The sequence below is a fragment of the Callithrix jacchus genome, chromosome 7, assembly GCF_049354715.1.
Source record: "Callithrix jacchus isolate 240 chromosome 7, calJac240_pri, whole genome shotgun sequence".
Classification (NCBI taxonomy): domain Eukaryota; kingdom Metazoa; phylum Chordata; class Mammalia; order Primates; family Cebidae; genus Callithrix; species Callithrix jacchus.
The window spans coordinates 75,998,168-76,022,968 of NC_133508.1; the positions used below are offsets into that span (position 1 = coordinate 75,998,168).

Sequence of the window (24,801 nt, forward strand, 5' to 3'; positions counted from 1 at the left end):
GTATGTCTCAAAAAAAATAAAATAAATAAAAATAAAAAGTCATTGTGAAAATCAGATGAAAAAGGGCTTTGGAAACAAAAGGGTATGCTTGACTGAAAGAGGCCATGGTTTTCTTCTTTTTCCACAGGTCCTCACATGGGCTAAGCAGCACCAGCAGCGTCTTGAAACGGCTCTGTCAGAACTGGTGGCTAACGCTGAGCTCCTGGAAGAACTTCTGGCATGGATCCAGTGGGCTGAGACTACCCTCATTCAGCGAGATCAGGAGCCAATCCCACAGAATATTGACAGAGTGAAAGCCCTTATCGCTGAGCATCAGGTGTCTTAACCTCACTGTGTGGTCACTGGTGGTTTCTGTGTTGGTCATGGATCCAAGTTCATTGCCCTGTGTATTTGTTTTTAAATTGCTGTTTAACACATTACCACAGACTTAGCACCTTAAAACAAGACATACTTACCTCATGGTTACTGTGTTTCAGATACCTGGGCATGAGTTAACTAGGTCTTCCTGGAGTCTCACCAGGCAGAAATCAAGGTGTCAGCTAGTACTATAGTCTCATCTAAAGTTCAGTGTCCTCTTCTAGCCTCACTCAGGATGTTGACAGAATCCAGATCCTGGTAGATGTAGGACTGAGGTCTCTACTTTCTCACTGGTTCTCAGCCAGGAATTGCTCTTGGCTCTTAGAGGCCGCCTCAGGTCTTAGCCACACAGCCAGAGGGGAAACTGTCCAAGGTGCTATATGGAGTTTTGAAATGTAATTAAAGGAGTGAATATTCCATCATTTGCCCACACTCAAGAGAAGGGGATTACGTAGAGTATACACACTAGGAGTGGGGATCTTGGGGGCCTTCTTGGAGAAGTCTGCCTGCCACAGCCTGTTTTTATTGACCATCATCTGAGCCAAGGGCCCACTGGTCTATCCCCATTATATCTGGTTCTGAAACTCTCTCACATGAACCCAGTGATCAGTGAAGGTGCACATCAGACTAAACAATGGAGGAAAGTTCAGTTGAGCTATCTTCATAATATATCTAATATATCCTTTAGAGGCAAATACCATTTTTTTTCTTTTTTCTTTTCCACTGTCTCCAGTAATGGCTATAAGTAAGGCAAATACCATTTTTAATCATGATTATTTACACTGAATTCAAGCATGAATCATGATTAGTTATGCTGTAGACTATAATGGTCTTTTTAATTTATATAAACAATTACCCTGGCAAATGAGAACTTACTATACAGTTTTTCCACTTTATGATGGTGCAAAGGTTATACGTATTCAGTAGAAACCATACAGTTTGAGGCCAGGAGCAGTGGCTCCCACCTGTAATCCCAGCACTTTGGGAGGCTGAGGCGGGCAGATCTCTTGAGGTCAGGAGTTTGAGACCAGCTTAGCCAACATGGTGAAACCCCATCTCTACTAAAAACATAAAAATTAGTCGGGTATGGTAGTGGTTGTCTGTAAATCCAGCTACTCAGGCGGCTAAGGCAGGAGAATCACTGGAACCAGTGAGGCAGAGGTTGCAGTAAGCAGAGATCACACCATTGCACTCCAGCCTGGGTGACAGAGCAAGACTCCATCTCAAAAAAACAAACAAACAGGAAAAAAACCATTCACTTTGAGTACCCATACAACCATTCTGTCTTGCACTTTGATTACATGAGATAGTCAACACTTTATTATAAAATATGCTTTGTGTTAGATGATTTTGCCTAACTATAGGCTAACATGTTTTGAGCATGTTTAAGGTAGGCCAGGCTAAGCTGTGATGTTTCATAGTTCAGATGTGTTATATTTTCAACTTAATGATGAGTTTATCAAGGTGTAACTTTGTTGTAAGTTGAGGAGCACCTGTTCTTCCTGTGGGTTGTACCTATATTGACATCTCCTCTCCGAGAGATTATCTTCTTCCTATTCAGTTCCTCCTTTCTGTTTTCTCCTCTCCCCGGTCTCTCCCTGTTACACTCTTTCCTCTAAAGCTTCCAGGCATGCCCTTCCAACCCAGTGTTCCCCTCAAGTTACCATTGTGTTGCCTCCCTCCATTTTCAGCTACGCTTCTTGTTCCCTATCTCATCTCCTTTTTTCTCGTCACTCCCCAGGTCCCTGTGGTCTGGCTGACACTGTTCTGGTCACATCCCACTGGCTAAATCCACTAAATCCAACAGATATTTTTCAGTCTTTCTTTTGTTTGACATGTGACATAGCTGGCTCTTCATCCCTTCCCAAAACTTTCCTTTTGACTTCCGTGTCCTTTAATCTTTGTGTTTTCCTCGGATCTCTCTGACCATTCCTTTTTAGCCTTCTTAGCTAGTTGCTCTTCCCTGCCTATTAATTAATGTTGTTCCCTGATGTCTCATTCTTGATGCTCTCCTCACACTGCTGAGATTTATCTAGTCTAACAACATAAGCTATTACCTATAAAGCTTCTGCATCTTTTTCATCTCCAGCACCATCATCTCCTAAAGTCCAGACTTACAGTAAACTAGAAGCAGCTCTAAAATTCCACTTTATCTTTGCCTCCTTGCCTGACGCCACTTGTCCGTTCCAGATCTGTCTCCCCTATCCTCATTCAGAAGCCTGTGATGTCTGGAGTTACCCCTTTTCCTATTCCCCCTACATCTAGCCACTCACCAAGGCTTGTCAGTCCTACTTTCAAAATACCTCTTGGCTCCATCTTTCCTGACCTGGCTCTGGCCCTTACCATGTTTTGCCTCAGTTACTGCAGTGGTTTCTTGACCTGTCTTCTCACTGCTAGCCACTCCCCATCCCACACTCCCCCCTGCCCCCACTCACATCGCTCCACCTCATACACTGAAACCAAAGTGATAGCTCGAAAGCGTAGATCTGATCTTGTCTCTTCCCTGGATTGAAATCCTTCAGCTGCCCCCCATTGCTCTCAGAATAAATGGCCAATTTTTAGCCTGACACAGAAGCCTTTTGTGATTTGTCTCCTGCCTGCCTCTCCAACCCTGCCTCTTGCCAGTCCTCTGATTGCATCCTCTGCAGAGCCAATGAGTGGAAGGGTCCTGGTCACAGCACTGTCAGCCATCTCTGGCTCTGTTTAGGTTGTACCCTCTTCCAGGTCTGCCCTCCCACAATTTGTTGACTATTTCTTCATTCCTCAGTGTGTCAGTCCATTTGCATTGCTATAAAGGAATTCCTGAGACTAGGTAATTTATAAAGAAAATAGGTTTGTTTTGGCTTACAGTTCTACAGGCTGTACAGCAAGCATGGTGCTAATATCTGCTTCTGGTGAGGGTCTCAGGAAGCTTAGAATCATGGCGGAAGACAAAGGGGAGCCAGTGTGTCACATGGCAAGAGAGGGGGGAATGGGGGGGAGGGGCAGGAGGAGGAGATAGCAGGCTCCTTTTAAACAGCCAGCTCTCATGTGAACTAACAGCGAGAACTCACTCATTACCATGGGGAGGGCACGAAGCCTGCCCCCATAACTTAATTACATTCCATCAGATCCCGCTTCTAACATTGGAATTCACATTTCAACATGATATTTGGAGGGGACAGATATTCAAACTACATCCCTCAGTAACTCAGCTCAGGCACCAGCCCTCTAGGCAGCCTTTCTAGCCACCACAGGCTGTAAAGTATTCATCCTAGCTCTTGCTTTGCCTCGCTGTATGGCATTCAGTGCTCTGATTCCTTGGTTTTTATCACTCATCAGTGAGCTCCTTGAAGTCAGAGTCCCTGTCTACTCCTTCAGGTCCTTAGCACCTGATAAAGTATCTTCTTCAATCAAGTGTCTTAAAAGGAGTGATAGAGCATGCAAGGGCACCTGACATTTGTTCAATCTGTAATCAGTCTGGCCTTTGTTAGTAAGACATTGCCTGACTCCACTTAAGTCCAATAAAATTTTAACTCTTTTTCCTATTTTTGTGTGTTTAACAGACATTTATGGAGGAGATGACTCGCAAACAGCCTGACGTGGACCGGGTCACCAAGACATACAAAAGGAAAAACATAGAGCCTACTCACGCACCTTTCATAGAGAAATCTCGCAGCGGAGGCAGTATGTTTCCAGCTCCTGTGTTAGGATGCTTCATTCCTGCTAATTGAAGATGAGCACTTTCCAAATGCTTGTCAAAAAATGTTTATTCCATTTTCAAAAACCATGTTGGTTTTGAACCAAAATCTTTTTTGAAACTCACTTTTCTTACATTGACAGTCAGTAGCTATACTCCAAATTCATGGATTGATATGAAATTATGAGGTGGTTAAGCTTATTCTTTAACAGCGGCCTTTCCATTGTTTTGGTGATCAGTACTATCTGTTTACATTTGGTTTGCACTAATTTAATCGAAAATAAGGCAGCTCCTACAGAATATGTTGCTTTTTTAGTTGAGTTAACATGTCCTCAGCTCACTAAGGTAGGATACAATTGCTTGGAGATCTATATGCAGCAGGTAAGCATGTTCTGAGAGGATCAGTACTTTTGGAATTAGTACACCTCTGTACCTAAATGTTGCCAAGTCCTATATTTCTTTTCTCAGTTTCAGACTGGATATTATTCTAAAGATCTCCTAAGTTTATACATACAGCTATTTCTCTTTGTATAGTAACCAGCTGTTCTAATCTTGTGATTATTTTTCCTTTTAGGGAAATCCTTAAGTCAGCCAACCCCTCCTCCCATGCCAATCCTTTCACAATCTGAAGCAAAAAACCCACGGATTAACCAGCTTTCTGCCCGCTGGCAACAGGTGTGGCTGTTAGCACTGGAGCGGCAGAGGAAGCTGAACGATGCCTTGGATCGGCTAGAGGAGGTAATGTGCTGCTGAGTGGCCTTCCCTGAAGCAAAGTGAAACAGAGCCCTTCTGAGGCTCTCTTAATGTGAACTGTGTGCCTTAACTTAGTTCTTCACAAATAGAAACAGACCCATACCAAGCCAGTACTCATTCCTTGATGCCCCTGGATGAGAAAAGACACATTTGCAAGAAAACCATTTATGACAGAGTAGGCTGAAGCTTCTAGGTGTGGAAAGCAAGAAAACAGCCAGTCTATGAGGACCAGGACCTGATCTGCCTCAGCATCTTGCTGTGGTTGGGAATCAGGAACAGAACTTTGGAAATTTATCTCCAGATATCTAGCACAGCACAAAAATGACAACTGTTGAGCCTTTCATGTAAAAATATATGCTACACAGTTATGAAATAGGAGTTATCTTTAATGATTTTGTTATTTTGTTAATCTTCACTAGATCATTAAAAGCAAATCTATTTTGAAGTGTCATTACCCAGTATAAAAAAACATAGTAGAACTATGCTTCCTAGTTTCTAAACAAGTCTCTAATGTCTTTTGTATTTTTTTATTTGTGCATATCAAAGCAGCTTTGCCTGGAAGTGAGTGTTCTGTGTTTTTGTTTTTTGTTTTGTTTTGTTTGTTTTTTTAGTTTTTTCTATAAGTTTAAGCTTATTGGATTCTTGGTGCTTTTTTTCCCCCATTCCTTCTAACTTTGGAGTTTGAAAGACTAAGGGAAAACTGTTGCACTGTTGAAGTCATTTTGAGGGTATATCATTAACATAGACTTAAGTAGCTGAAAATTGTCTTACCCACTGCATAGACCTGCTGTTTTCCATCAAGGCCAAATATTTAATATGGAAGTCAGATGGGCAATTTGCTCTCTCTGGTGCCATTCCAAAGAAACGTGCTTGAATACAATGCTGGGTTCCATCCAGAACTCAGATTTTCTCATTGAAATCTCAGAAGATAGTGGTAAACACGAGCCTCATAATGTGAGCCCTGTGTGTGATTATGTAAACAACGTAATCAAGGAGTGCTAAGGACCTCCCTTCTGGGTTAGAATCCATTCCCTTGCATCTAAGAGAGTGATCCTTTGAAAAGCCCAAAGGGCTGGCTTCACCCATTCTCATTCTATGTGCTCCATATTTTCCATGGTGGTTGTTCAGTTACTGTTTTTCTTGCTATTCCATTATACCACGGCTCATGTAAATAGTCATGGCTTTACGTGAAGGAGCTAGAATGTGCCTTCACAAAAGAAGCTGACACATAGATTTCATTGTTGATGCCCCCTGGAAGGCCTGCATGGCTTTACTGGATGTCTGAAAGTTTGGGTATGCTCTGGGCAGCTTTTGAGGGCCCAAATAATAAATCTTATTGACACTTCTGATTTCTGTGTAGCTGAAGGAATTTGCCAACTTTGACTTTGATGTCTGGAGGAAAAAGTATATGCGTTGGATGAATCACAAAAAGTCTCGAGTGATGGATTTCTTCCGGCGCATTGATAAGGACCAGGATGGGAAGATAACACGTCAGGAGTTTATTGATGGCATTTTGGCATCCAGTGAGTCTAGTCATCATTCCAGACATGGGTCACACCTGGATTTCTCACCCTTTGTAGAACTAGTGATATTCTGGCTAAACAGTCTTGCTGAAGCTGGCCAGGTGCTGTGTCTCACACCTGTAATTCCAGCACTTGAGGAGGTAGAAGTAGGAGGATTGCTTGAGCCCAGGAGTTTGAGACCAGCCTGGGCAACATAGACTCCCTCTCTACAAAAAAATACAGAAGTTAGCTGGGCATGGTGGCACACCTATGGTCCTAGCTACTTGGGAAACTAAGGTAAATCAACTGAGCCTGGTAGGTCAAGGCTGCAGTAAGCTGTAATCATGCCAGTGAACACGAGCCTGGGCAACAGGGTGAGACTGTGTCTCAAAAAAGAAAAAAAAAAAAAAAGATAGTGGATAACCAGAGGTTTTCAGTTGGGAAGCAATATGATTTGATTTATGTTTTAGTAAATCACCATGACTACTATAAATATTCACATTTCCCTTTGCATAGCAATTTGTCAAGAATCTAAGACAATAATGTAAACATGGGAAAACTTCATATTATTAATGTCAAACTGTCACTGTTCTGAAACAATCTGAGCATCCAATAATTGTGGGGCGGATAAGTGTATTCTTGAGTTGAGTGGTAGGTCTGTGGGAGGTTGTAATATTATGTTTATGCCTTTTGGTATATCTAAAATTTGGAATATTACCTTTTTGTTGCATTTGCGATAGGGGAGACTATAAGTGGATATGTAATACTTTTCAGGAAAAATCAAGACATAAATTTTTTTTGCTCTTGCGAAGTATTTTGGGCCAGGTGCGGTGACTCACGCCTATAATCCCAGCAACTTGGGAGGCTGAGATGGGTGGATCACTTGAGACCAGGAGGGGAGGCTGAGATGGGTGGATTACTTGAGGCCAGGAGTTCGAGACCAGCCTGGCCAACATGGTGAGACCCTGTCTCGATGAAAAATGCAAAAAAATGCAAGTCAGGCTTGGTGGTGTGTGTCTGTAATCCCAGCTACTCAGGAAGCTGAGGCAGGATAATTTCTTGAACCTGGGAGGCAGAAGTTGCAGTGAGCTAAGATCTTGCCACTGCACTCCAGCCTGGGCAACAGGTCCAGACCTTGTCTCAAAAAATTTAAAAATGGTTCTATAACCATCATCCAAATAAGTAAGCCCTCTTAATGTGTTAATGTTTCAAAATGTGATTCCTTTTCTCCAGAGTTCCCCACCACCAAGTTAGAGATGACTGCTGTGGCTGACATTTTTGACCGAGATGGGGATGGCTACATTGATTATTATGAATTTGTAGCTGCTCTTCATCCCAATAAGGATGCATATCGACCAACAACTGATGCAGATAAAATCGAAGATGAGGTATGGGAACTAATTATATTTTGAGTACACTTGAGACTGTAGGTTTATACTATCCTGAATTTGGGTTAGTTGGGTTCAGTGATCATATTAGCCTTTGACTTGTCTGTTGGGAGATAATTATTTGTAGTTCTGTGTTGAGATCTCTGGATAGCATTTTAGAGTCGCAGAGGATCTCTGACATCTGAGCTCTAGCTCAGGCTAGATGAATTACTCAAGTGAGTCGTGTCTGCGCAGTGCTCTGAAGTTTACAGATAACCTTTGCAGGGCACTGGACTCATCCTGGTTCACTGGTCCTGTGTTAGGGATAGACACATCGCACTCCTGAGCATGCTACCTGGAATCTAGGAAAATGGTCTACCAGTGTAGTATTTAAGGGTTGAAATGAGCTGAGCATGGTGGCTCACACCTGTAGCCCCAGCACTTTGAGAGGCCAATGCGGGAGGGTCACTGGAGCCCAGGAGTTCGGGACCAGCCTGGGCAATGTAGTATGATTCTAGTCCTGGCTACTCAGGAGACTGAGGTGGAAGGATCCCTTGAGCATGTAAGGTCAAAGATGCAGTGAGCTGTGATCATGCCACTGCACTCCAGCCTGGGCAATAGAGCAAGATTTGTCTCAAAAAATAAAAATAAATGCTTAAAATGGGGGTAAAATGTAATGTTTAAAATGGTATATACCCACCATGCTTTCTGCCTTGTTAAAAACTACCACATTTAAACTAGCAAATTTATTAGTCCCACCTAGAAATCCTAGCATCTGTTGATAACAGATCTTGGGAAGGGAGAGGTGCTGGGAGTTCGAGGACAGGTCTTGGGAGTGGCCCTGGAACACACCAGGACTGACTTCCAGGGGATCTCGGGCTCCTAGGGTAAAATTCAAAGCAGTTCATAATTTGCTTTATTAATAATTTGATTTTGATATGTGCATATTAGCACTTTTCTCTGAAAGAATTTTGAAGCAGAACTAAAGAATGTGTTGTATAGTCACTTGGGAATTTCTTTCATGCCTTTTCTTTCTCAGTGTCTCAATTAGTTCACTTAGTAAGAAGAACATATACTAATTTGGAGCAATTTCAACATGCATATGTCGAAAGCCTGAAATGCCTAAAAAGTAAATAATGAATAGCTTCCCTGTTTATGTGTAAAACTCTTTGTTTCTCTCAATAGGAAGTCTTGCTCTACACTTTACACTTTTCTTTTTGTTCACAACCAATAGGTTACAAGACAAGTGGCTCAGTGCAAATGTGCAAAAAGGTTTCAGGTGGAGCAGATTGGAGAGAATAAATACCGGGTAAGGAAGAGAAAAACCAGTCATTTGTGGTGATGGTTTCTCATATGTGGCTGATCCCACCTTTTCCTCTTGATGCTGGGAGACCCAGAGCCTGTTGGACTTGAGCTGTGGTCACTCTCTGATCTCATCTCTATAGATGCCAAGTGTCAGGTACCCTGTTCCATCTGAAAACTATTGCTATATCCAGCTAGATAGTAGTCTGTGTTTGAGTTTCAAGATAGGAGATATTTCAGAGCTGTCACTTCACATCTGATAAAGTCTTTAGGGGGATGAAGTTACCTTTTGAAACAATTATGTCTAATGACTGACCACTTACTCCCAAAGAGATGGTCGTTGTGAGCCTGAGCGGCTCCCAGGCTAGAGAGGCTCTGTTGAAGCCCCAGCAGACACTGCCTGCTCTGAGCTGTGCTACACATGGGGCTCAAGAGCACTGAGGAGACATTAGGCTCAGTGCTCTTCCCTGGAAAGCCATGCTAGGTGTGGCCATAACTGACAGTGAACTGTACCTGTGTTTTAGCTTCTTTTGGGACCAGGGCCAGGGGCATAGAAGGATCTGAAACAGGTCTCCTAAAATACATCAACAGCTCTTCAAGATTTTCTAAAGTCCTAAGAAAAATCTACAATTGGTCGGCCAGCTGTGGTGGCTCACACCTGTAATCCAAGCACTTTGGAGGCCAAGGCGGGCGGATAACCTGAGGTCAGGAGTTCAAGACCAGCCTGACCAACATGGTGAAACCCCATCTTAAAAAAATGAATAAATAAATAAAAATTAAAAAATAAAATAAAAATCTACGATTGGCAAAGAGGATTTAGATGGCCATGTTAGATCACACTGAGTAAGAAACACAGGAAGACCCATGTTTCATTAGTGTATCCAAAATGTCCTCAAAGTACACCAAATCCACCCCATGCTAGAGTTTCCAGAGGAATGCTGGGTGAATCTCCTTTAATCTAACTTAGGGCATTTAGTTAATAAAGCTCCAGGTAATCTTATGCTTGCTTGATGGGTTTTGTTTTCTTGTTTTCTGTTTTTAATTATCTGTGAGAGAAATGAATTAACAAGAACAACATAGAGTGGAGAGTCAGTTCATAATTTATAAAATCACATCCCTGGCTGGGCATGGTGGCTCACGCCTATAATCCCAGCATTTTAGGAGGCAGAGGCAGGTGGATCACTTGAGACCAGGAGTTCAAGGCCAGGAGTGAAACACCGCCTCTACTAATAATACAAAATACAGGCTTGGTAGTGCACGCCTGTAATCCCAACTACTGGGAAGGGTGAGGCAGGAGAATTGCTTGAACCCTAGGGGCGGAGGTTGCAGTGAGCCAAGATTTCACCACTGGGCTCCAGCCTGGGCAACAGAGCAAGTCTCAAAAAATAATAATAATTAAAATTAAAACCACATTTCTTTGGCAGGAGCTTGGTAAGAATATATTCAGTGTATGTCACTTTGCCAGAAGAACGTGATGATATGATTTTCATTCTTTAGTGTTAATTTGACAAAATGTTCTCTTTTTTTTCCCCCTCCTTTTCCTCCAACCTTTACTCTTACTGTGTGTAGTTCTTCCTCGGCAATCAGGTACAGTGTGCCTTGCAGTGTTCTCCTTCTCAATGGTTATGGTCTGTGTAGCTAATGCTGCCTGTTCTTTGCTATGGGGAAAGGATGTACTCTGAAGCATGCCTGGGTCACACCTGGTTGTCTTACCAAGTGGAGAAACTGCTGACGGGACCAGCATTGCAAAGCTGTCTTAGCAGCAAAAGAATATAATTTTTTTATAAAGGAGATGAAATGAAGGAAACTGAAGCTATGGTATCAATCCATAGTGTAGAGGAAGTCTTGCTCTACACTTTACACTTTTCTTTTTGTTCACAACCAATAGGTTACAAGACAAGTGGCTCAGTGCAAATGTGCAAAAAGGTTTCAGGTGGAGCAGATTGACTTCTAACACTTCTGTGTTAGGAGTCAGATTATCAAATAGCACAGTTCTTAATTATATTAGAATCTCTTGACAGTTAATAAATTTTGCAATGTGTATGGTAAGTCAGTTCCTGAAGAACTTCAGTACTGTTTAAATATCTTATTAATATTTATAGTTAGTTACACTTACATTTTATAATTATAAGGTACTTGAGAAGTGTAGCGTGGAGATCATAATTGGCTGTGGCTTGAAGTATGCTGATTATGGCCAGTGAGCCAAGATTTAATGGGACCAAATTAGACTTGGAAAAAACATTGGATGCTTTGACTCCACTTGGTAACGCTAACCTTTCAGATCTTTTTGAGTGCTCTGGGGTCCTGTGTCCTCCAATGTGGAAGGAAGTTGCATGAGTAAAATCTGTGCCTCTGATAGGAAATTATAAATTGTAAGAGTTGATTTGAGGCCCTCAAACATCCCAGACCTTGCAAGTCACTATAATAATGTTTTAGGCCAGTGGGAAGAACAGGGGATAAGAGAAAAAAAAAGTAAAGATGAGAACAAACTGGCTTTAAAAAAAAAAAATTGCTTGAGAGTATCCAAAATGCCTATTTGCTAATGACTGTGTGTGAATGCTAGGGTGCCTTTGAAGAGTGCTGACACCCTCCTCTACTGCTCCATTGACCAGGAGAGAGTCAGATGAGTTCTAATATTGGGAACAGAAATGTGAGGTTCATTTTATACACAGGCACCTGAGGCCTGAAAGGTCACATGCCTACTCTCAAATGGCTAATGTCAGCCACTGCAAAAACCCAAGTCCCTGTAAGCAGTTTTCCTTTTAAAAGGTAGAAACAACAGTTACTGGCCCTTAGGACTCTTATTCTGAGTTATTTGCCTCACTGACATCCCTGTCTTACCAGGTATGCACAGGTCTCCATTTTTAGAGCTGCCATAACCTCTCCCACCACTCATGACTCTGGCCTCAACTTCCCCAGCTATACTGTCCACTGGCTTGGTCAAACCTCCTTTCCCCAATAGCTTTGCAGAAACAAGTTAGAATCTTTCAAAGAGAGCTTTAGTTAGAAATTAAGGAGGGGAGGAAACATGAAATAAATGGAGTAGTAAATTTTAGTACACAGTATTCCAAGAATGAAGAACTCCCAGGGTTCCTTCCCAATTCACGGTTGCAGACATGCAGGCGCATACTCCCTGCCTCTCACCCATCCAGAGAAAACTCTTTTCAGTGACTCAGGCCAGTGCTGCTCTTGGATGGGATCCTCCTTGTCTCCCAGAACCTGCTTCTATGGGGCTTCCCATTTTCACTTGTGGGGCACAGCTTCTGAGAGGGGCTCTCACAGAGCCAGGGAGGGGAGCAGCTTCCTTCCCAAGACGGGACATGTATTCTCTTTCAAGTCTGGGGTCAGTGCTGCTGCTACCACCACACAGTGCTTTTGCTGTAGTTACTTTGTATAAACATGTTTAAATTGTATCAGATAGAGGTGTGGGACTACTTTTATTTTCAAAGTAAAGGGCTGGGAGGGAGGATACAATATTTTTTAGTTGCCTTGCTCATGCAAATAGTGCATTTGAGTCAGAGCAGCTAAGGAATATGGAAAATTGCCACAAATATTAATTTTGAGAGAGGATGCTTATATTACTTCATATATCCTTTTTTGCATTTTCAGTTTTTCTGCCTTATTTCAAAGTTACAGTTGTCTTTTATAACTTTGAAATCCTACCACCTTCGTACCCAAGGAACCCTTGAATTAAATAATTTTAGGAATTCCATTTCTCCAACCAAATGTTTGTTTGTTTTGGAAACTTTGCATACTTCTCTTTTGTTGCTCCTCACTTCATTTTGGAAAGAGGGTAATTTATTCCATGAGAAACTCCAAATGTTAACATAGAGCTGGGAAGTAGGAATGTTTGGGCAAGAAAAAAGGGAAAACATAAATAATCAGAAATATGCTTGTTTTAGCATCTACAATGATTATCAAATACTACTTTAATCATCATGGGAGCTGCATTTTTAATTGCTTCAAATCAATTTTAGTATAAATATGACCTAATCATTTGTTCAGCTGAAGAAACTTTTCTGCTGGTGACACTGCAATTAGCAAATACTTAGAGTTTACTTCTGAAAACCTGATGCAGAAAGTCAAATTTTCTTCTAAGCTTGTAATAATGATGCTTTGCAAAGGTTTTCTTAAGGCTTGAAATAATATTTGCTATTTTCCATTTTGCTTTTAAGCATACTGTATTCAGAAGTTGACCATCCACCATCTTTTTTTTTTTTTTTTTTTTTAAGGAAAATAAATTGGCATACCAAGAAGATGGATTTTTAATTGGGCAGAATCTCTTAAAAAATCAAATGACCTAACTCACTTTGTCTTCCTACCTCTCCTTTTGGTGCAGAGGCAGTGGTGTGACCATGAAAAGTTTTTTTTTTTTTTTTTGAGATGGAGTTTTGCTCTTGTTACCCAGGCTGGAGTGCAATGGCGCGATCTCGGCTCACCGCAACCTCCGCCTCCTGGATTCAGGCAATTTTCCTGCCTCGGCCTCCTGAGTAGCTGGGATTACAGGCACGCACCACCATGCCCAGCTAATTTTTTGTATCTTTTAGTAGAGACAGGGTTTCACCATGTTGACCAGGATGGTCTCAATCTCTTGACCTCGTGATCCACCCACCTCGGCCTCCCAAAGTGCTGGGATTACAGGCTTGAGTCACCGTGCCCGGCCAAAAAGTTAATTTTATCCCAATAGAAAGTATCTAAAGTATCTCGTCTGGGCATGGTGGTGCACACCTGTAATCCCAGCTACTCAGGAGGCTGAGGCAGAAGAATCGCTTGAACCCAGGAGGCAGAGGTTGCAGTGAGCCAAGATCATGCCATTGCACTCCAGCCTGGGCAATAAGAGTGAAACTCTGTCTCAGGGGAAAAAAAAAATATATATATATATATATATATATATAATCAAGACACTGGTCTTTAGCTTGATATTTCTGCTTTTCTGTTTTTAAAATCCTTTTGTGAAATACATAAAAATGCAAAACTGTGAGAATTAAAAATTCTCCCGTAGCTATCAAATAGTCATTCCTGTCTGAATACAGTCTGCTTTGGGAGCAAAATAGAGATCTGCTTTAAGATGTGTTTATTAATTAAATTTCCTTTTGATTCTACAGTTTGGGGATTCTCAGCAGTTGCGGCTGGTCCGTATTCTGCGCAGCACCGTGATGGTCCGCGTTGGTGGAGGATGGATGGCCTTGGATGAGTTTTTAGTGAAAAATGATCCCTGCCGAGGTAAGGAACCACTCTGAGCGTGAATTACATGTTAGGTACCGCCCCAGCAGTGTCCTTTTATGCTTACGGGAAGCATTGATGGTGGGGTCTCTCTGTTTTTATTTGTTAAGCTGCCCAGATGTCATCCCACTAACGCAAATTTGAACTCAGGTATGCCAGCATAGGCCAGGGAGAAAAACTGAAGAGGTTGATGCTATTTGGGGAGGTAGGTCTAGAGGAATGCAGTAATGAGAATTAATAATGTATTGGTGTTACTCGAATGTTTACGTTTGGGGTATTAAATTAACAGTATCCTAGAAAGGAGCCTGGTGAAGCTCTTTAGGTTCCCTCTTAGCACCTCAAATCTCTTTGCCTGTAATTCCTGTGACTGACAGGGAGAGTGATAGGCCCTACTCATACAGGGAAAAACTGGTCAGCCCCCTGGACCAAGGAGGGAGGACAAGACACCTACATGTGAGCCAATTCACTTCTAAGACAGGTGGCCACCTAAGCAAGACCATGGAGTATATGGGGTGTCTTTCTGCTAAATGTGAAAAGGCCGGCCTACCAGCCCAGAAACATAAGGAAACTGTCAATTTAATATGAGCATATGAGTGGTAGCACCTGCGGCTAGGGGGGTCTGTGGGACTGCAACAGGGAAGAGATGAGCAGTTCCAATTGCTAAATCCTCTTCAGCTGTGTCCTTGCCTTTCTCCTGTTAGCAGAGCTGCATGTGGGTGCACAAGAGACTCCCCAACTGTCTGCCAATTTGTCTTTCTTGACTAGTTTCTGCATTTCCTGCCCTGTCTCTTGTTTCTTTGTGTTTACGTATTTTTTATTCTAGTTCACCATCCTGGAAGTAAAATAAAGCGCTCTGATTCCAGCTCTTCGATTTCCAGTCAGTCTCCCATAGGTTGGCTTTTAAGCTTTGTCCCTTTTCTCTACACCCTAGCCGGTTCAGAATGGCTTTGCTTCTTAAACTGTAACATCTCTTGGTTCTGTGTATCTGCTGCATTCATGAGTGCTTGAAATGGCCAAAGCATAGCTTTCTAACTACTCAAGTTGATGGTGCATAAAATACTTCTGTGTCCATGGAATTTGTTCTGACCTTCTATTCAACAAATACTTATATAGCTTTATGTGTCACACTATTATAAGTACTTTACAAGTAACACATTTATGCCTCATATGAGGTGTAGATGCTATGATCTCTATTTTACAGAATAGGAAATTGAGGCATAGAAAATTTAAATAATTTGCCCAAAGACGAACGACTAGTAAATGGCAGAGAGGAGATTCAAATTCAGGGCAATCTGGATCTAGAATATGTGCCCCTAGCCAGCATGTTACATGTTTCGGAGGCTGAGACACCTTTGAGTGTGTTTATTATTGGATCAGCCTGCATAATTATTAAGGTTTATTTATGAACCTAGCAGAAATGTTTACTGTATAGTATATAACTTCTTTGGAAATGATATATATTCATATTTTGAAGCATTTAGTGAGGACAAAGTGAAAGACAGCAGTTTTCACATGAATTCAGATATGCCCATAAGTAGTTCCTCTTACTTTAACTAATTTTGTGTTTACTACAGTAAACCAGAGTAAAAGTTAAGCAATAAAAATTTTCATTAAAGTTTCCTTTTTTAAAAAAATTGGGGCCAGTTGCAGTGGAATCCAAGCATGTTGGGAGCCTAAGGCAGAAGGATTGCTGGAGCCCAGGAGTTCAAGATCAGGCAACATAGTGAATGAAACCCTGTCTCCAAAAAAAAAATTTTTAATTAGCTAAGCATGGTGGTACATACCTGTGTAGTCCTAGCTACTCGGGAGGCTGAGGTAGGAGTATTGCTTGAGCCCAGGAGTTCAAAGCTACAGTGAGCCATGTTCATGCCACTGCACTCCAGTCTGGGCAACAGGGCAAGACTCTGTCTACAAAAAAAAAAAAAAAAAAAAGTAATTTTGAAAACACTTTTTCTGATTAAAAACTTGAAGGTGTTTAGTTTTAGAATTTAAAAGTCGTCTTTTATTGCTTTAATGAAAAGCAATATGTGCCATTTTAACTTTAACTCAGTAAAACAACTTCATTTCTTTTCAAATCTATGAATAAGGTCCTATTTTTCCTGTCATGTATGATTGGACTAAATAAAAGGGATATTGCATGTGGCATTTTGGAATCCTTGGTTGCCTGTTTATTTGCTGCCTGCTCTATTTATTATAACATCATGCTGCTGGCCAAGGAGAACACTGCTTGCTTTGTCCTTATCTTAGTATCCAAAATTTGGAACCCCAAGGAAATTTGGGAGGGCCATCTAGAAGCTATTTTCTATGAAAGCTGGTAACCTTTTTCAGCATCCCTTGGAGCAAACAAGGTAAGATTTTCCTGTGTCTCTCCAGGGGTGCTCTCCTGGAACTCAGTAATCATCTCAATCCATTGACTTTGGAGAGAACTCTTCAGAAATTTTAAATTTCATAATTTTATCAGTGATGGGCAAGATGAGCTATTTTTAATCAAATAAAAAATAGTACTAGAAGATGAACACCTAAGAACTAGGATGGATTATAATAAGTAAGGTAGAGGGGTGTGAAGGTTGAGAAGAGAACAAAGTTACTTGAAACTATGTTGGAAGTTCTATAAGGATAAATATGGCTTCTGGAAACACTGTTTAGCGTAGATTTTGTATTCATTTACGATGCATTTCCTTGGGTCTCTGGACCATAGAGAATGCTATACCGAGGACAATACAAGATGTCTCACAAGGTTCTTAACACCAATGTGCACTGTCATTTGTTATCTCCTTTTACACAGCTATTTTCAAAGGCAGAAGATACCTCAAAAAGCATGTTACTTTAGTCAAGTGTAAAAAAATGAAAATATTCTACTAGCTAGATTTGCCAGTCTCCTGGTACTGCCAAAATCAGAGATTTCAGTTTCTGAATTTATCTATGGCACTGGAAATCATGATGTTTAGGATGGAGAGAAAAACAGTTCTGCCTAGATAATGGGTATACCTATACCTAAGGTATAGGTGTACATTAGACATACTAGCTCCCCCAGAGAAGTGAAGATCTAGGAAATTTCATTTATGAAGATTTAAAAGACACATTTTGGCATAGAACTGATTTTTTTCAGATTATTATAAGATACAAATAACATAAAATTTACCATCCTAACCATTTTTAAGTGTACACAGCTAAGTCCGTTTGTGTCATACTACCATCACCACCGTCCATCCACAGAACTCTCTTCATTTTGTAAAACTGAAACTCTGTACCTGTTAAACAGTAGCTTAGAAATGAATTTTAACTAACATGCCCAGGTCAACCAATGTCAGGTGGCTAGCATAACTCCCTTAGCAAAGACAGCCTCTTTGGTGGTTAATGAACTGAATTGAGGTGGCTGCCGTAATGGTCTGGTTCTGTAGGTTCAATGGTAGATCTTTTCTCCAGTGAAAAGAATGGTGAGGGGGAAAATCCTATCACAGTAGTCAACCAAGTACTAGGAATCTTCTCTTTTTTTTTTTAACTTTAGGACTGTAATACTCAATGTTAGGGAAATATTTGAATCAATGTAAATATTAAAAGTACCTTTACTACTAAATTTAAGTGCTAGTACATAAACTTTGCTTAATTAGAATTTAGTGTTTCCTTCTAGTTTGAGAAAATGTTTACTTTTTACTTTTGGGATTGCCCCAGAAATCAATTTTGACAGCTTCTAGCTGTTTAACTGTTGTTTGTTGTTGCCTCCTCCCATCCCAGTCTTTTCTAGCTTATCAAAATATTACGCCCTTAACACCTTTTTTAATTCTTAAGGTTGGCCACTTTAAGTATATTTCTGAAGAAATCGCTTTCATTTCTTCCAAGTGATATGTATATAAAATGTTCCTTATCAATAATCCTTTCATTGCCTTGCATCTTAAATACTTTCTTTTAAAATTAAAATATCCATGGGAGTTGTAGCATATTAAGCTAATATTAGTCTCTTTACTGAGATGAGAGCACCAGAAATATGGGAATTTTACTATTGTGAGCTTAAGAACATAAGGACCAAGAAGATGGGAATTACAGAGAGGAAGGAAAATAAAAGGGAGACGACAACCCTCTAAAGCCTGAATTATCTGCTCTGTCTTGTTTGGGGCAGGCCCCAATTAAAGTTAAGCCATTATTTTTATGGTGCCCTGCCTTTTCACTTGAGTTTAAGCCTACTAAATGAGGCCTCATGGAAGTGTGCAGGAGCTAGCTAACTATTCTTATAGTCTCAGATTGGCTTAATACATAGTATTGAGTGTCTGTGGCATGGATGTAGTACCTGGAAGGATGATGATAGGGAATTGTTCACACATCTTTGTATCTCTAGCCAGTGAAATACTGTCCCAAGAGGTGACCATTGGCTGGAGATTCCCTGTGAAAACAGAGTCTGTCTCGTTATGTTTGTTTCTTTATGACGTGTAAGCACACCCTGGGAACATCATGAACTAGATTTTCCCAGCATCCTGCATGAACCCAGCTAGAAAGCAAGTGAGACACCCTTTGGGCCCTCAGCAGTCTTTTAATGAGGTGTTACAATGTACCTGCCTCATGTTGGCCTCTGGGGCTAACAGGGTCATGACATAGGAGATCAGCATAGGATCCTGTGATAGAATTAAGCAGGTCCCAGAATCACAAAATGCAAAGGTTTAATGTGTTGCTGTTAACATGGGATAATCTTCCTTCATGTACTATCTTCTGTATGGAAAGCTGTTCTATCTGCTCTTAAATTGCTTTTTCTTTTAATATTCTATATACGGTAGGTGTTAGGAGTCATAAATTTAACCTTGTGATTTCAGTAATGAAAATTCATGGATTTGCATTTGTGGCTGGTATGCAAGAGAGCCAGTCACACAGTGAGAGGGTGAGCCTCACCAGTCACTGAGTCCTCACTTTAACACAGCTTGGTGCTTCTGTTCTTCATCCGCATGAAATAATGAGCACTTTTTAATGGCGGCACAACTTAGTAAGTTCATGAAGGGTGTGAGATCTGTTCCTTGAAACTGTTGAGAGACTATTGTTTTCAGAGGCTATTTCAGAGAAACAGAGGCTACTCTGTTTCACAGATATTTACTGAGACCCTATATGCAAGTCTGGCACTGGGATCCAAAGGCAAATTAAGATGATGGTCCCTGCCTACAAGCTCTCAGCCTAGTGCAGGGAGCAAACATGTGAATAAATGCCCTTGTATTTGGTAAAAATGAGTGGTTAAGAGAGGAAGGGGGAAGAGATGACTCTGCCCATGAAGATGGAGAAAACATCAGGAAAAGGAGGTATTGGGCCAGGCACAGTGGCTTACACGTATAATCCCAACACTTTGGGAGGCCTAGTGGGGAGGATCACTTGAGGCCAGGAATTTAAGACTAGCTTGGGCAACATAGCAAGACCCCATCTCTGTTTTAAAAATAAATATATGGCCAGTCATGGTGGCTCACACCTGTAATCCTAGCACTCTGGGAGGCTAATCAGTCATTGGATATAGCTTCTGGCATCCAGCAGAAAGGCCTGCTCTGCTAATGTATTTGGAGTTGGGTGTGACTGTATGGCGGCACTGAAGCCTCAGTGAGTGAGCTCATCACCAGGTTGAGTCTAAGAGGGAGGACAGGACTGTGGACAGACCCAGGGGAACATCTGTGTTTTAGAAGTGGGCAGGGAGGAGTGGTCAGCAAGGGAACAGGCATCCTTGAAGCCAGGGGAGGAGAATGTTGCAAAAACAAGAGAGCAGTGTGTAGTGACCCTCCACACGCAAGTTACAACAGCAGAGAGATGTTTTTACCTAACAAATTGTCAGATTTTTTTCCTGTATGGACTCATGCTTGTAGCACAATAATTGGCCATAATGAAGTAAATTTAATATACTCATATCATTTTGGAGAGTGTACACTAGTATAACATTTTGGAATCAGTTTGTATATGTCAACCTTGACACGTGGTTGTCATTTATCAGTTGATACGTTTTTACCTTAGGTATGCATCCTTTCTCCCCATAAAAGCTACATGTAGAAATTAATCCTAAGGAAATATGGATATATGTAAAACGTTTTTTTTTGTTTTGTTTTGTTTTGAGAAGGAGTTTCGCTCTTGCTACCCAGGCTGGAGTGCAATGGCACGATCTCGGCTCACCGCATGCATGGGTTCAAGCAATTCTCCTGCCTCAGCCTCCCGAGTAGCTGGGATTACAGGCACGCACCACCATGCTCAGCTAATTTTTGTATTTTTAGTAGAGACAGGGTTTCACCATTTTCACCAAGATGGTCTCGATCTCTTGACCTCGTGATCCACCTGCCTCGGCCTCCCAAAGTGCTGGGATTATAGGCATGAGCCACTGCGCCCAGCCTGTAAAATGTTTTACAAATTGTCACAGCATTGGCTACAATGTTCAAAATATTTAAACAAAAATGCAATATTGGACTGGTTAGATTGGTTAAATTCACATTCTTATGATGAAATAAAACTAAGCAGCTAGTTAAAATTTTGCATGAGATATGTAGGGCATGGAGGAAAGTTCCTGATTTTTTAATTTAAAAAAATATATACAAGCCAGGTGCAGTGGCTCATGCCTGTAATCCTAGCACTTTGGGATGCTAAGGTGGGCGGATCACCTGAGGTCAGGGGTTTGAGACCAGTCTGGCCAACATGGTGAAACCCCATCTCTACTAAAAATACAAAAATTAGCCAGGCACGGTAGCACATGCCTGTAATCCCAGCTACTTGGGAGACTGAGGCAGGAGAACCACTTGAACCCAGGAGGCGGATGTTTCAGTGAACTGAGATTGCACCACTGCACTCCAGCCTGTGCAACAGAGTAAGAGTCTGTCTAAAAAAGAAAACATAAAAACATATATACACATACACACAGAGATGTGCGAAGGCGTAAGGACACACTAACGCCTATAATATGGATGTCCCTTGGGTTGTGAGATTAAGCAACTTTTATTGCCAGCAATTTTTAAAACCAAATTTTTGTTGCCCAGACTGGTCTCCAACCTGGGCTCAAGCAATCTGCTCTCCTCAGCCTCCTAAAGTGCTGGGATTACAGGCATGAGCCGTCACACCCAGCCATTAAGCAATTTTTATTGCCGCCCCCGCCCCCCCGCACCTCCTCCGCCCACCGAGATAGAGGTTGGCAGTGACCTTTGCCAGAGCAGTTTCCGTGGAGTGGTGGAAGCCTGAGTGCTGTGAGGAGAGGAGTGGAGACAGTGAGTGTAGGTGGTGATGCAAAGAGCTAGGCTGGGAATGGCTTGGGGGTCAGGGGACAAAGAAGACAACTCAAGTGGAAGACATGGGTTTTCGGTCCAGCTCTACTGCTGCTTTGCTTGACCTCAGCCTCTGTGAGTACTTCAGTATCTCTGTAACATAGGGATGCTAATTACAGTCAGGTGCAGTACTGCATGGGATAACATTCTATGAACTGTTCAATGAATGCATAGGGAACATATCACCATTATGTTATTAGAGGGTGCCCTTCCTAAAACATTTAAAATGTCACTTCTTTCAACTGCAATGCAATTTCGAAGTTTTCCTCTTATGTCTTTTTTTTTTTTTTTCCTAGCAGAGTTTGCTCAGAAGTGAACTACTAAATGTTTACCAGGTTCAAACCATGAATCTGAAGTTCTTTTAGCTTAGGGTCACAAAGAGTTCTTTTGGAGAATGTCATTTAAATCTTCAGCTGATGAAATGATTTTCATTCATCAGTTTTAGCTCAGTGCCTGCCACATGTCCACTGATAAGCTGGGCACTTTGACAAATACAAGATTAATAGATTAATAAGTATAAGTTATGATTCCAGTTATTGGTGATGTGACCCCCAAACTGTTAAGCTGTTTCCTTCTGCAATCCAGTATTTCCACTGGATCTCCTACCAAGGCTAGTGCTGAAGGAAATTCTCACTGGAATAAGAGAGAAGTGCTGAAATCTGGAAAATGGATGAGTAGAGAACCAAGAGCCAAGGAATGAACCTCAAGAATTGTTTTATTTTGTTTTTTGTTTTTGTTTTTTTCTTAAGACAGAGTCTCCTTCTGTCACCCAGGCTGGAGGGCAGTGGCATGATCTCAGCTCACTGCAACTCTGCCTCTGCCTCCCAGATTCAAGTGATTCTCCTGCCTCAGCCTCCTGAGTAGCTGGGACTGCAGGTACATACTGCCATGCCCAGCTAATATTTGTATTTTTAGTGGAGACGGGGTTTTGCCATGTTGGCCAGGCTGGTCTTGAACTCCTTGCCTCAAATGATCCACCTGCCTTGGTCTCCCAAAGTGCTGGGATTACAGGCATGAGTCACGGTGCCCGGCCAAGGGTCATGTATTATTGAGGCTTGAGGAGAAAGGAAACACTGGATCATGGAAGGAAACAGCATTTCAGGGACCATTAAGTAATAGATCATCCAGACAACAGGGCTCTTAGGGACCAGTTGACCTGATTGCCTCTGGTGAGCCTAAGGAAACTGAAGCCAGAGCAGGAAGGATCAGAGTTGGCAGCAGAGCTTGGACTATAACTTGGAGGTTTTGGTATCCAAGTAAGTGCTTTAAACCTGATACTTCGATATATTCTGTCAGCATATAATATATTTGAGAAGAATTTCAATTTGAGTTAGGAATTTGGAACCATGCTGCTTGGACACTTAAGCAACCTGATTTAAAACCTGATTCTACCAAAATTTCTCAAATTCCTTCAGAGACCTATGGGATAGGACAGAGGAGAAAGTAGACAAAATTTCCTGTAACCTTCTGGATTTACGGTTTCTGACCAGTTAAACATCTGTTATAGAAAAGAATGACAAGTATTTTGTTGATAATGGTTCCCTTTCCTCCAGCGGTCCCATTTGTTTAGCTGTGTCTAGTACTTTGTAGAGTGCACAGTTTAGGGTGGATGAGGAGGTAGAGGGTTCCTGCAGGATTACATCTTACAGTGAGAAATAATCTAAGGACATACTCCAGAGGGATTATTTCTTTTAAATTAGTAGCATCTTTCGAATTTAACATTTGTGTTGGCTGTGCGTGAGATCTTCCAGTGGAATCCACATTTTACATTCTGGTTCTGCAGCCCCAGAAAGCCACAAGACAGTGCTGACTGGCTTCCTGTGCTGTCTCCACATTCTTTGCACCTTGATGTTCCTCTCCTCCTTGCAGCTGCTCCTTCAGCCTTTTACTGCTTTCAGTTTTTCACTTAACAGTTTCTCACTAGCAAGTTTTGTGCATGGTCTTGATCTCTGTCTCTCTCTCTCTCTCCCCTGACATGTTTACTTCTTCATAATTCTGTCCTGATGTTTTTACTGTCCTGAGTTCCTGGACTCCTTTCTTTAGGATTATTGACTGAATTCAAATAGAAGAGTCTAGACAATGCCAATTTCAGTATTGTTTCACTCTTTCGTTGCCACTGCAAAAATTGAGCGAAAAGTACACATGTACTATGAGAGAGAAAAGAGGGGTTTTGATTTGATTTCAGAGGTTTGTGAGCTGTTGGATCTGCTTTACCTTGAGCAGTCACAGTGTGCTTACCCCAGGGACAGTGGCAAAGCAAGACGCCACTAACAGAGTGGGCTGGTCCTTTATACACAGAGACTTGCTTATTATACGGTTAACATATCTGCTGTGGGTAAGAACCTTAACAAGGTTGATGAGTTATGAATTTGTCTCTATATTTAAAGAACCCACAGATGGTACTAAACCTATATAGCTTATGTAACTGTTACCATGGGGTCAAGCAGCTATATGACCATCAAAGATACATTTTTGAGAATAACTGACATTGTGTATATGTGTGTTTATTTCCCTTTTAGCACGGGGTAGAACTAACATTGAACTTAGAGAGAAATTCATCCTACCAGAGGGGGCATCCCAGGGAATGACCCCCTTCCGTTCACGGGGTCGAAGGTCCAAACCATCTTCCCGGGCAGCTTCCCCTACTCGTTCGAGTTCCAGTGCTAGTCAGAGTAACCACAGCTGTACATCCATGCCATCTTCTCCAGCCACCCCAGCCAGTGGAACCAAGGTATGTACTGATCTCCATTATGCTTTTCTTCCCCATTCCCAGCCTCACAGATGTTCATTGTTCATGGTAGCCTCTGAAAGACTCCAGTGAAGAGAAGAACACGAAAACACACAGACGAAGGCTGCCCTGTTCCTAGCAGTACACAGATATATGGCCTTTAAGATGACCCTAAAGGACATTTATTAAAATATGCACTCAGCCTGGTTATGTCAGAAATGTTTATTTCCTCATGTTCTCAGTTTAAGTTTGAGCCCATCCAGTGTTACTACTTTTGAAAATCCAAGCTGGACACAATGGCTTATGCCTATAATCCTAGCCTTTGGGAGGCTGTGGTGGGAGGATCCCTTGAGCCTGAACAACATAGCAAGACCATCTCTACAAAGAATTTAAAAATTAGCCTAGCATGGTGGTAAGCACCTGTAGTCCCAGCTACTCAGGAGGCTCACGCAAGGGGATTGCTTGAGCCAGGAATACAAGGCTGCAGTGAGCTATGAATGCACTGCACTTCAGCCTGGGCAACAGAGTGAGACTCTGTCTCTAAAAAATAAAACTTAAAAAAAATTTTTAAGGAAAAAGGAAAGAAAATCCAGGCACTGTCTGTGAGTTTGATGTTACGATGGGTTATGTA

The 24,801-nt window shown here is 41.6% G+C and overlaps 1 protein-coding gene across 16 annotated transcripts in view; it reads left to right on the forward strand.

Moving 5' to 3' along the window:
* MACF1 (microtubule actin crosslinking factor 1) overlaps window positions 1–24,801 on the forward strand; it is a 319,804-nt gene that overhangs the window by 289,012 nt on the left and 5,991 nt on the right. For 13 of the 16 annotated variants that reach the window (XM_078331310.1, XM_078331314.1, XM_078331308.1 and 10 more), the window contains 11 exons: window positions 128–316; window positions 3,903–4,023; window positions 4,611–4,774; window positions 5,336–5,350; window positions 6,150–6,312; window positions 7,525–7,679; window positions 8,893–8,967; window positions 10,530–10,547; window positions 14,066–14,183; window positions 15,007–15,075; window positions 23,962–24,173. In XM_078331310.1, the coding sequence (XP_078187436.1) occupies window positions 128–316; window positions 3,903–4,023; window positions 4,611–4,774; window positions 5,336–5,350; window positions 6,150–6,312; window positions 7,525–7,679; window positions 8,893–8,967; window positions 10,530–10,547; window positions 14,066–14,183; window positions 15,007–15,075; window positions 23,962–24,173 (1,299 nt within the window). The remainder of the gene's footprint in view (window positions 1–127; window positions 317–3,902; window positions 4,024–4,610; window positions 4,775–5,335; window positions 5,351–6,149; window positions 6,313–7,524; window positions 7,680–8,892; window positions 8,968–10,529; window positions 10,548–14,065; window positions 14,184–15,006; window positions 15,076–23,961; window positions 24,174–24,801) is intronic. The other 3 variants (XM_054259176.2, XM_054259177.2, XM_054259175.2) reach the window with 2 other exon arrangements.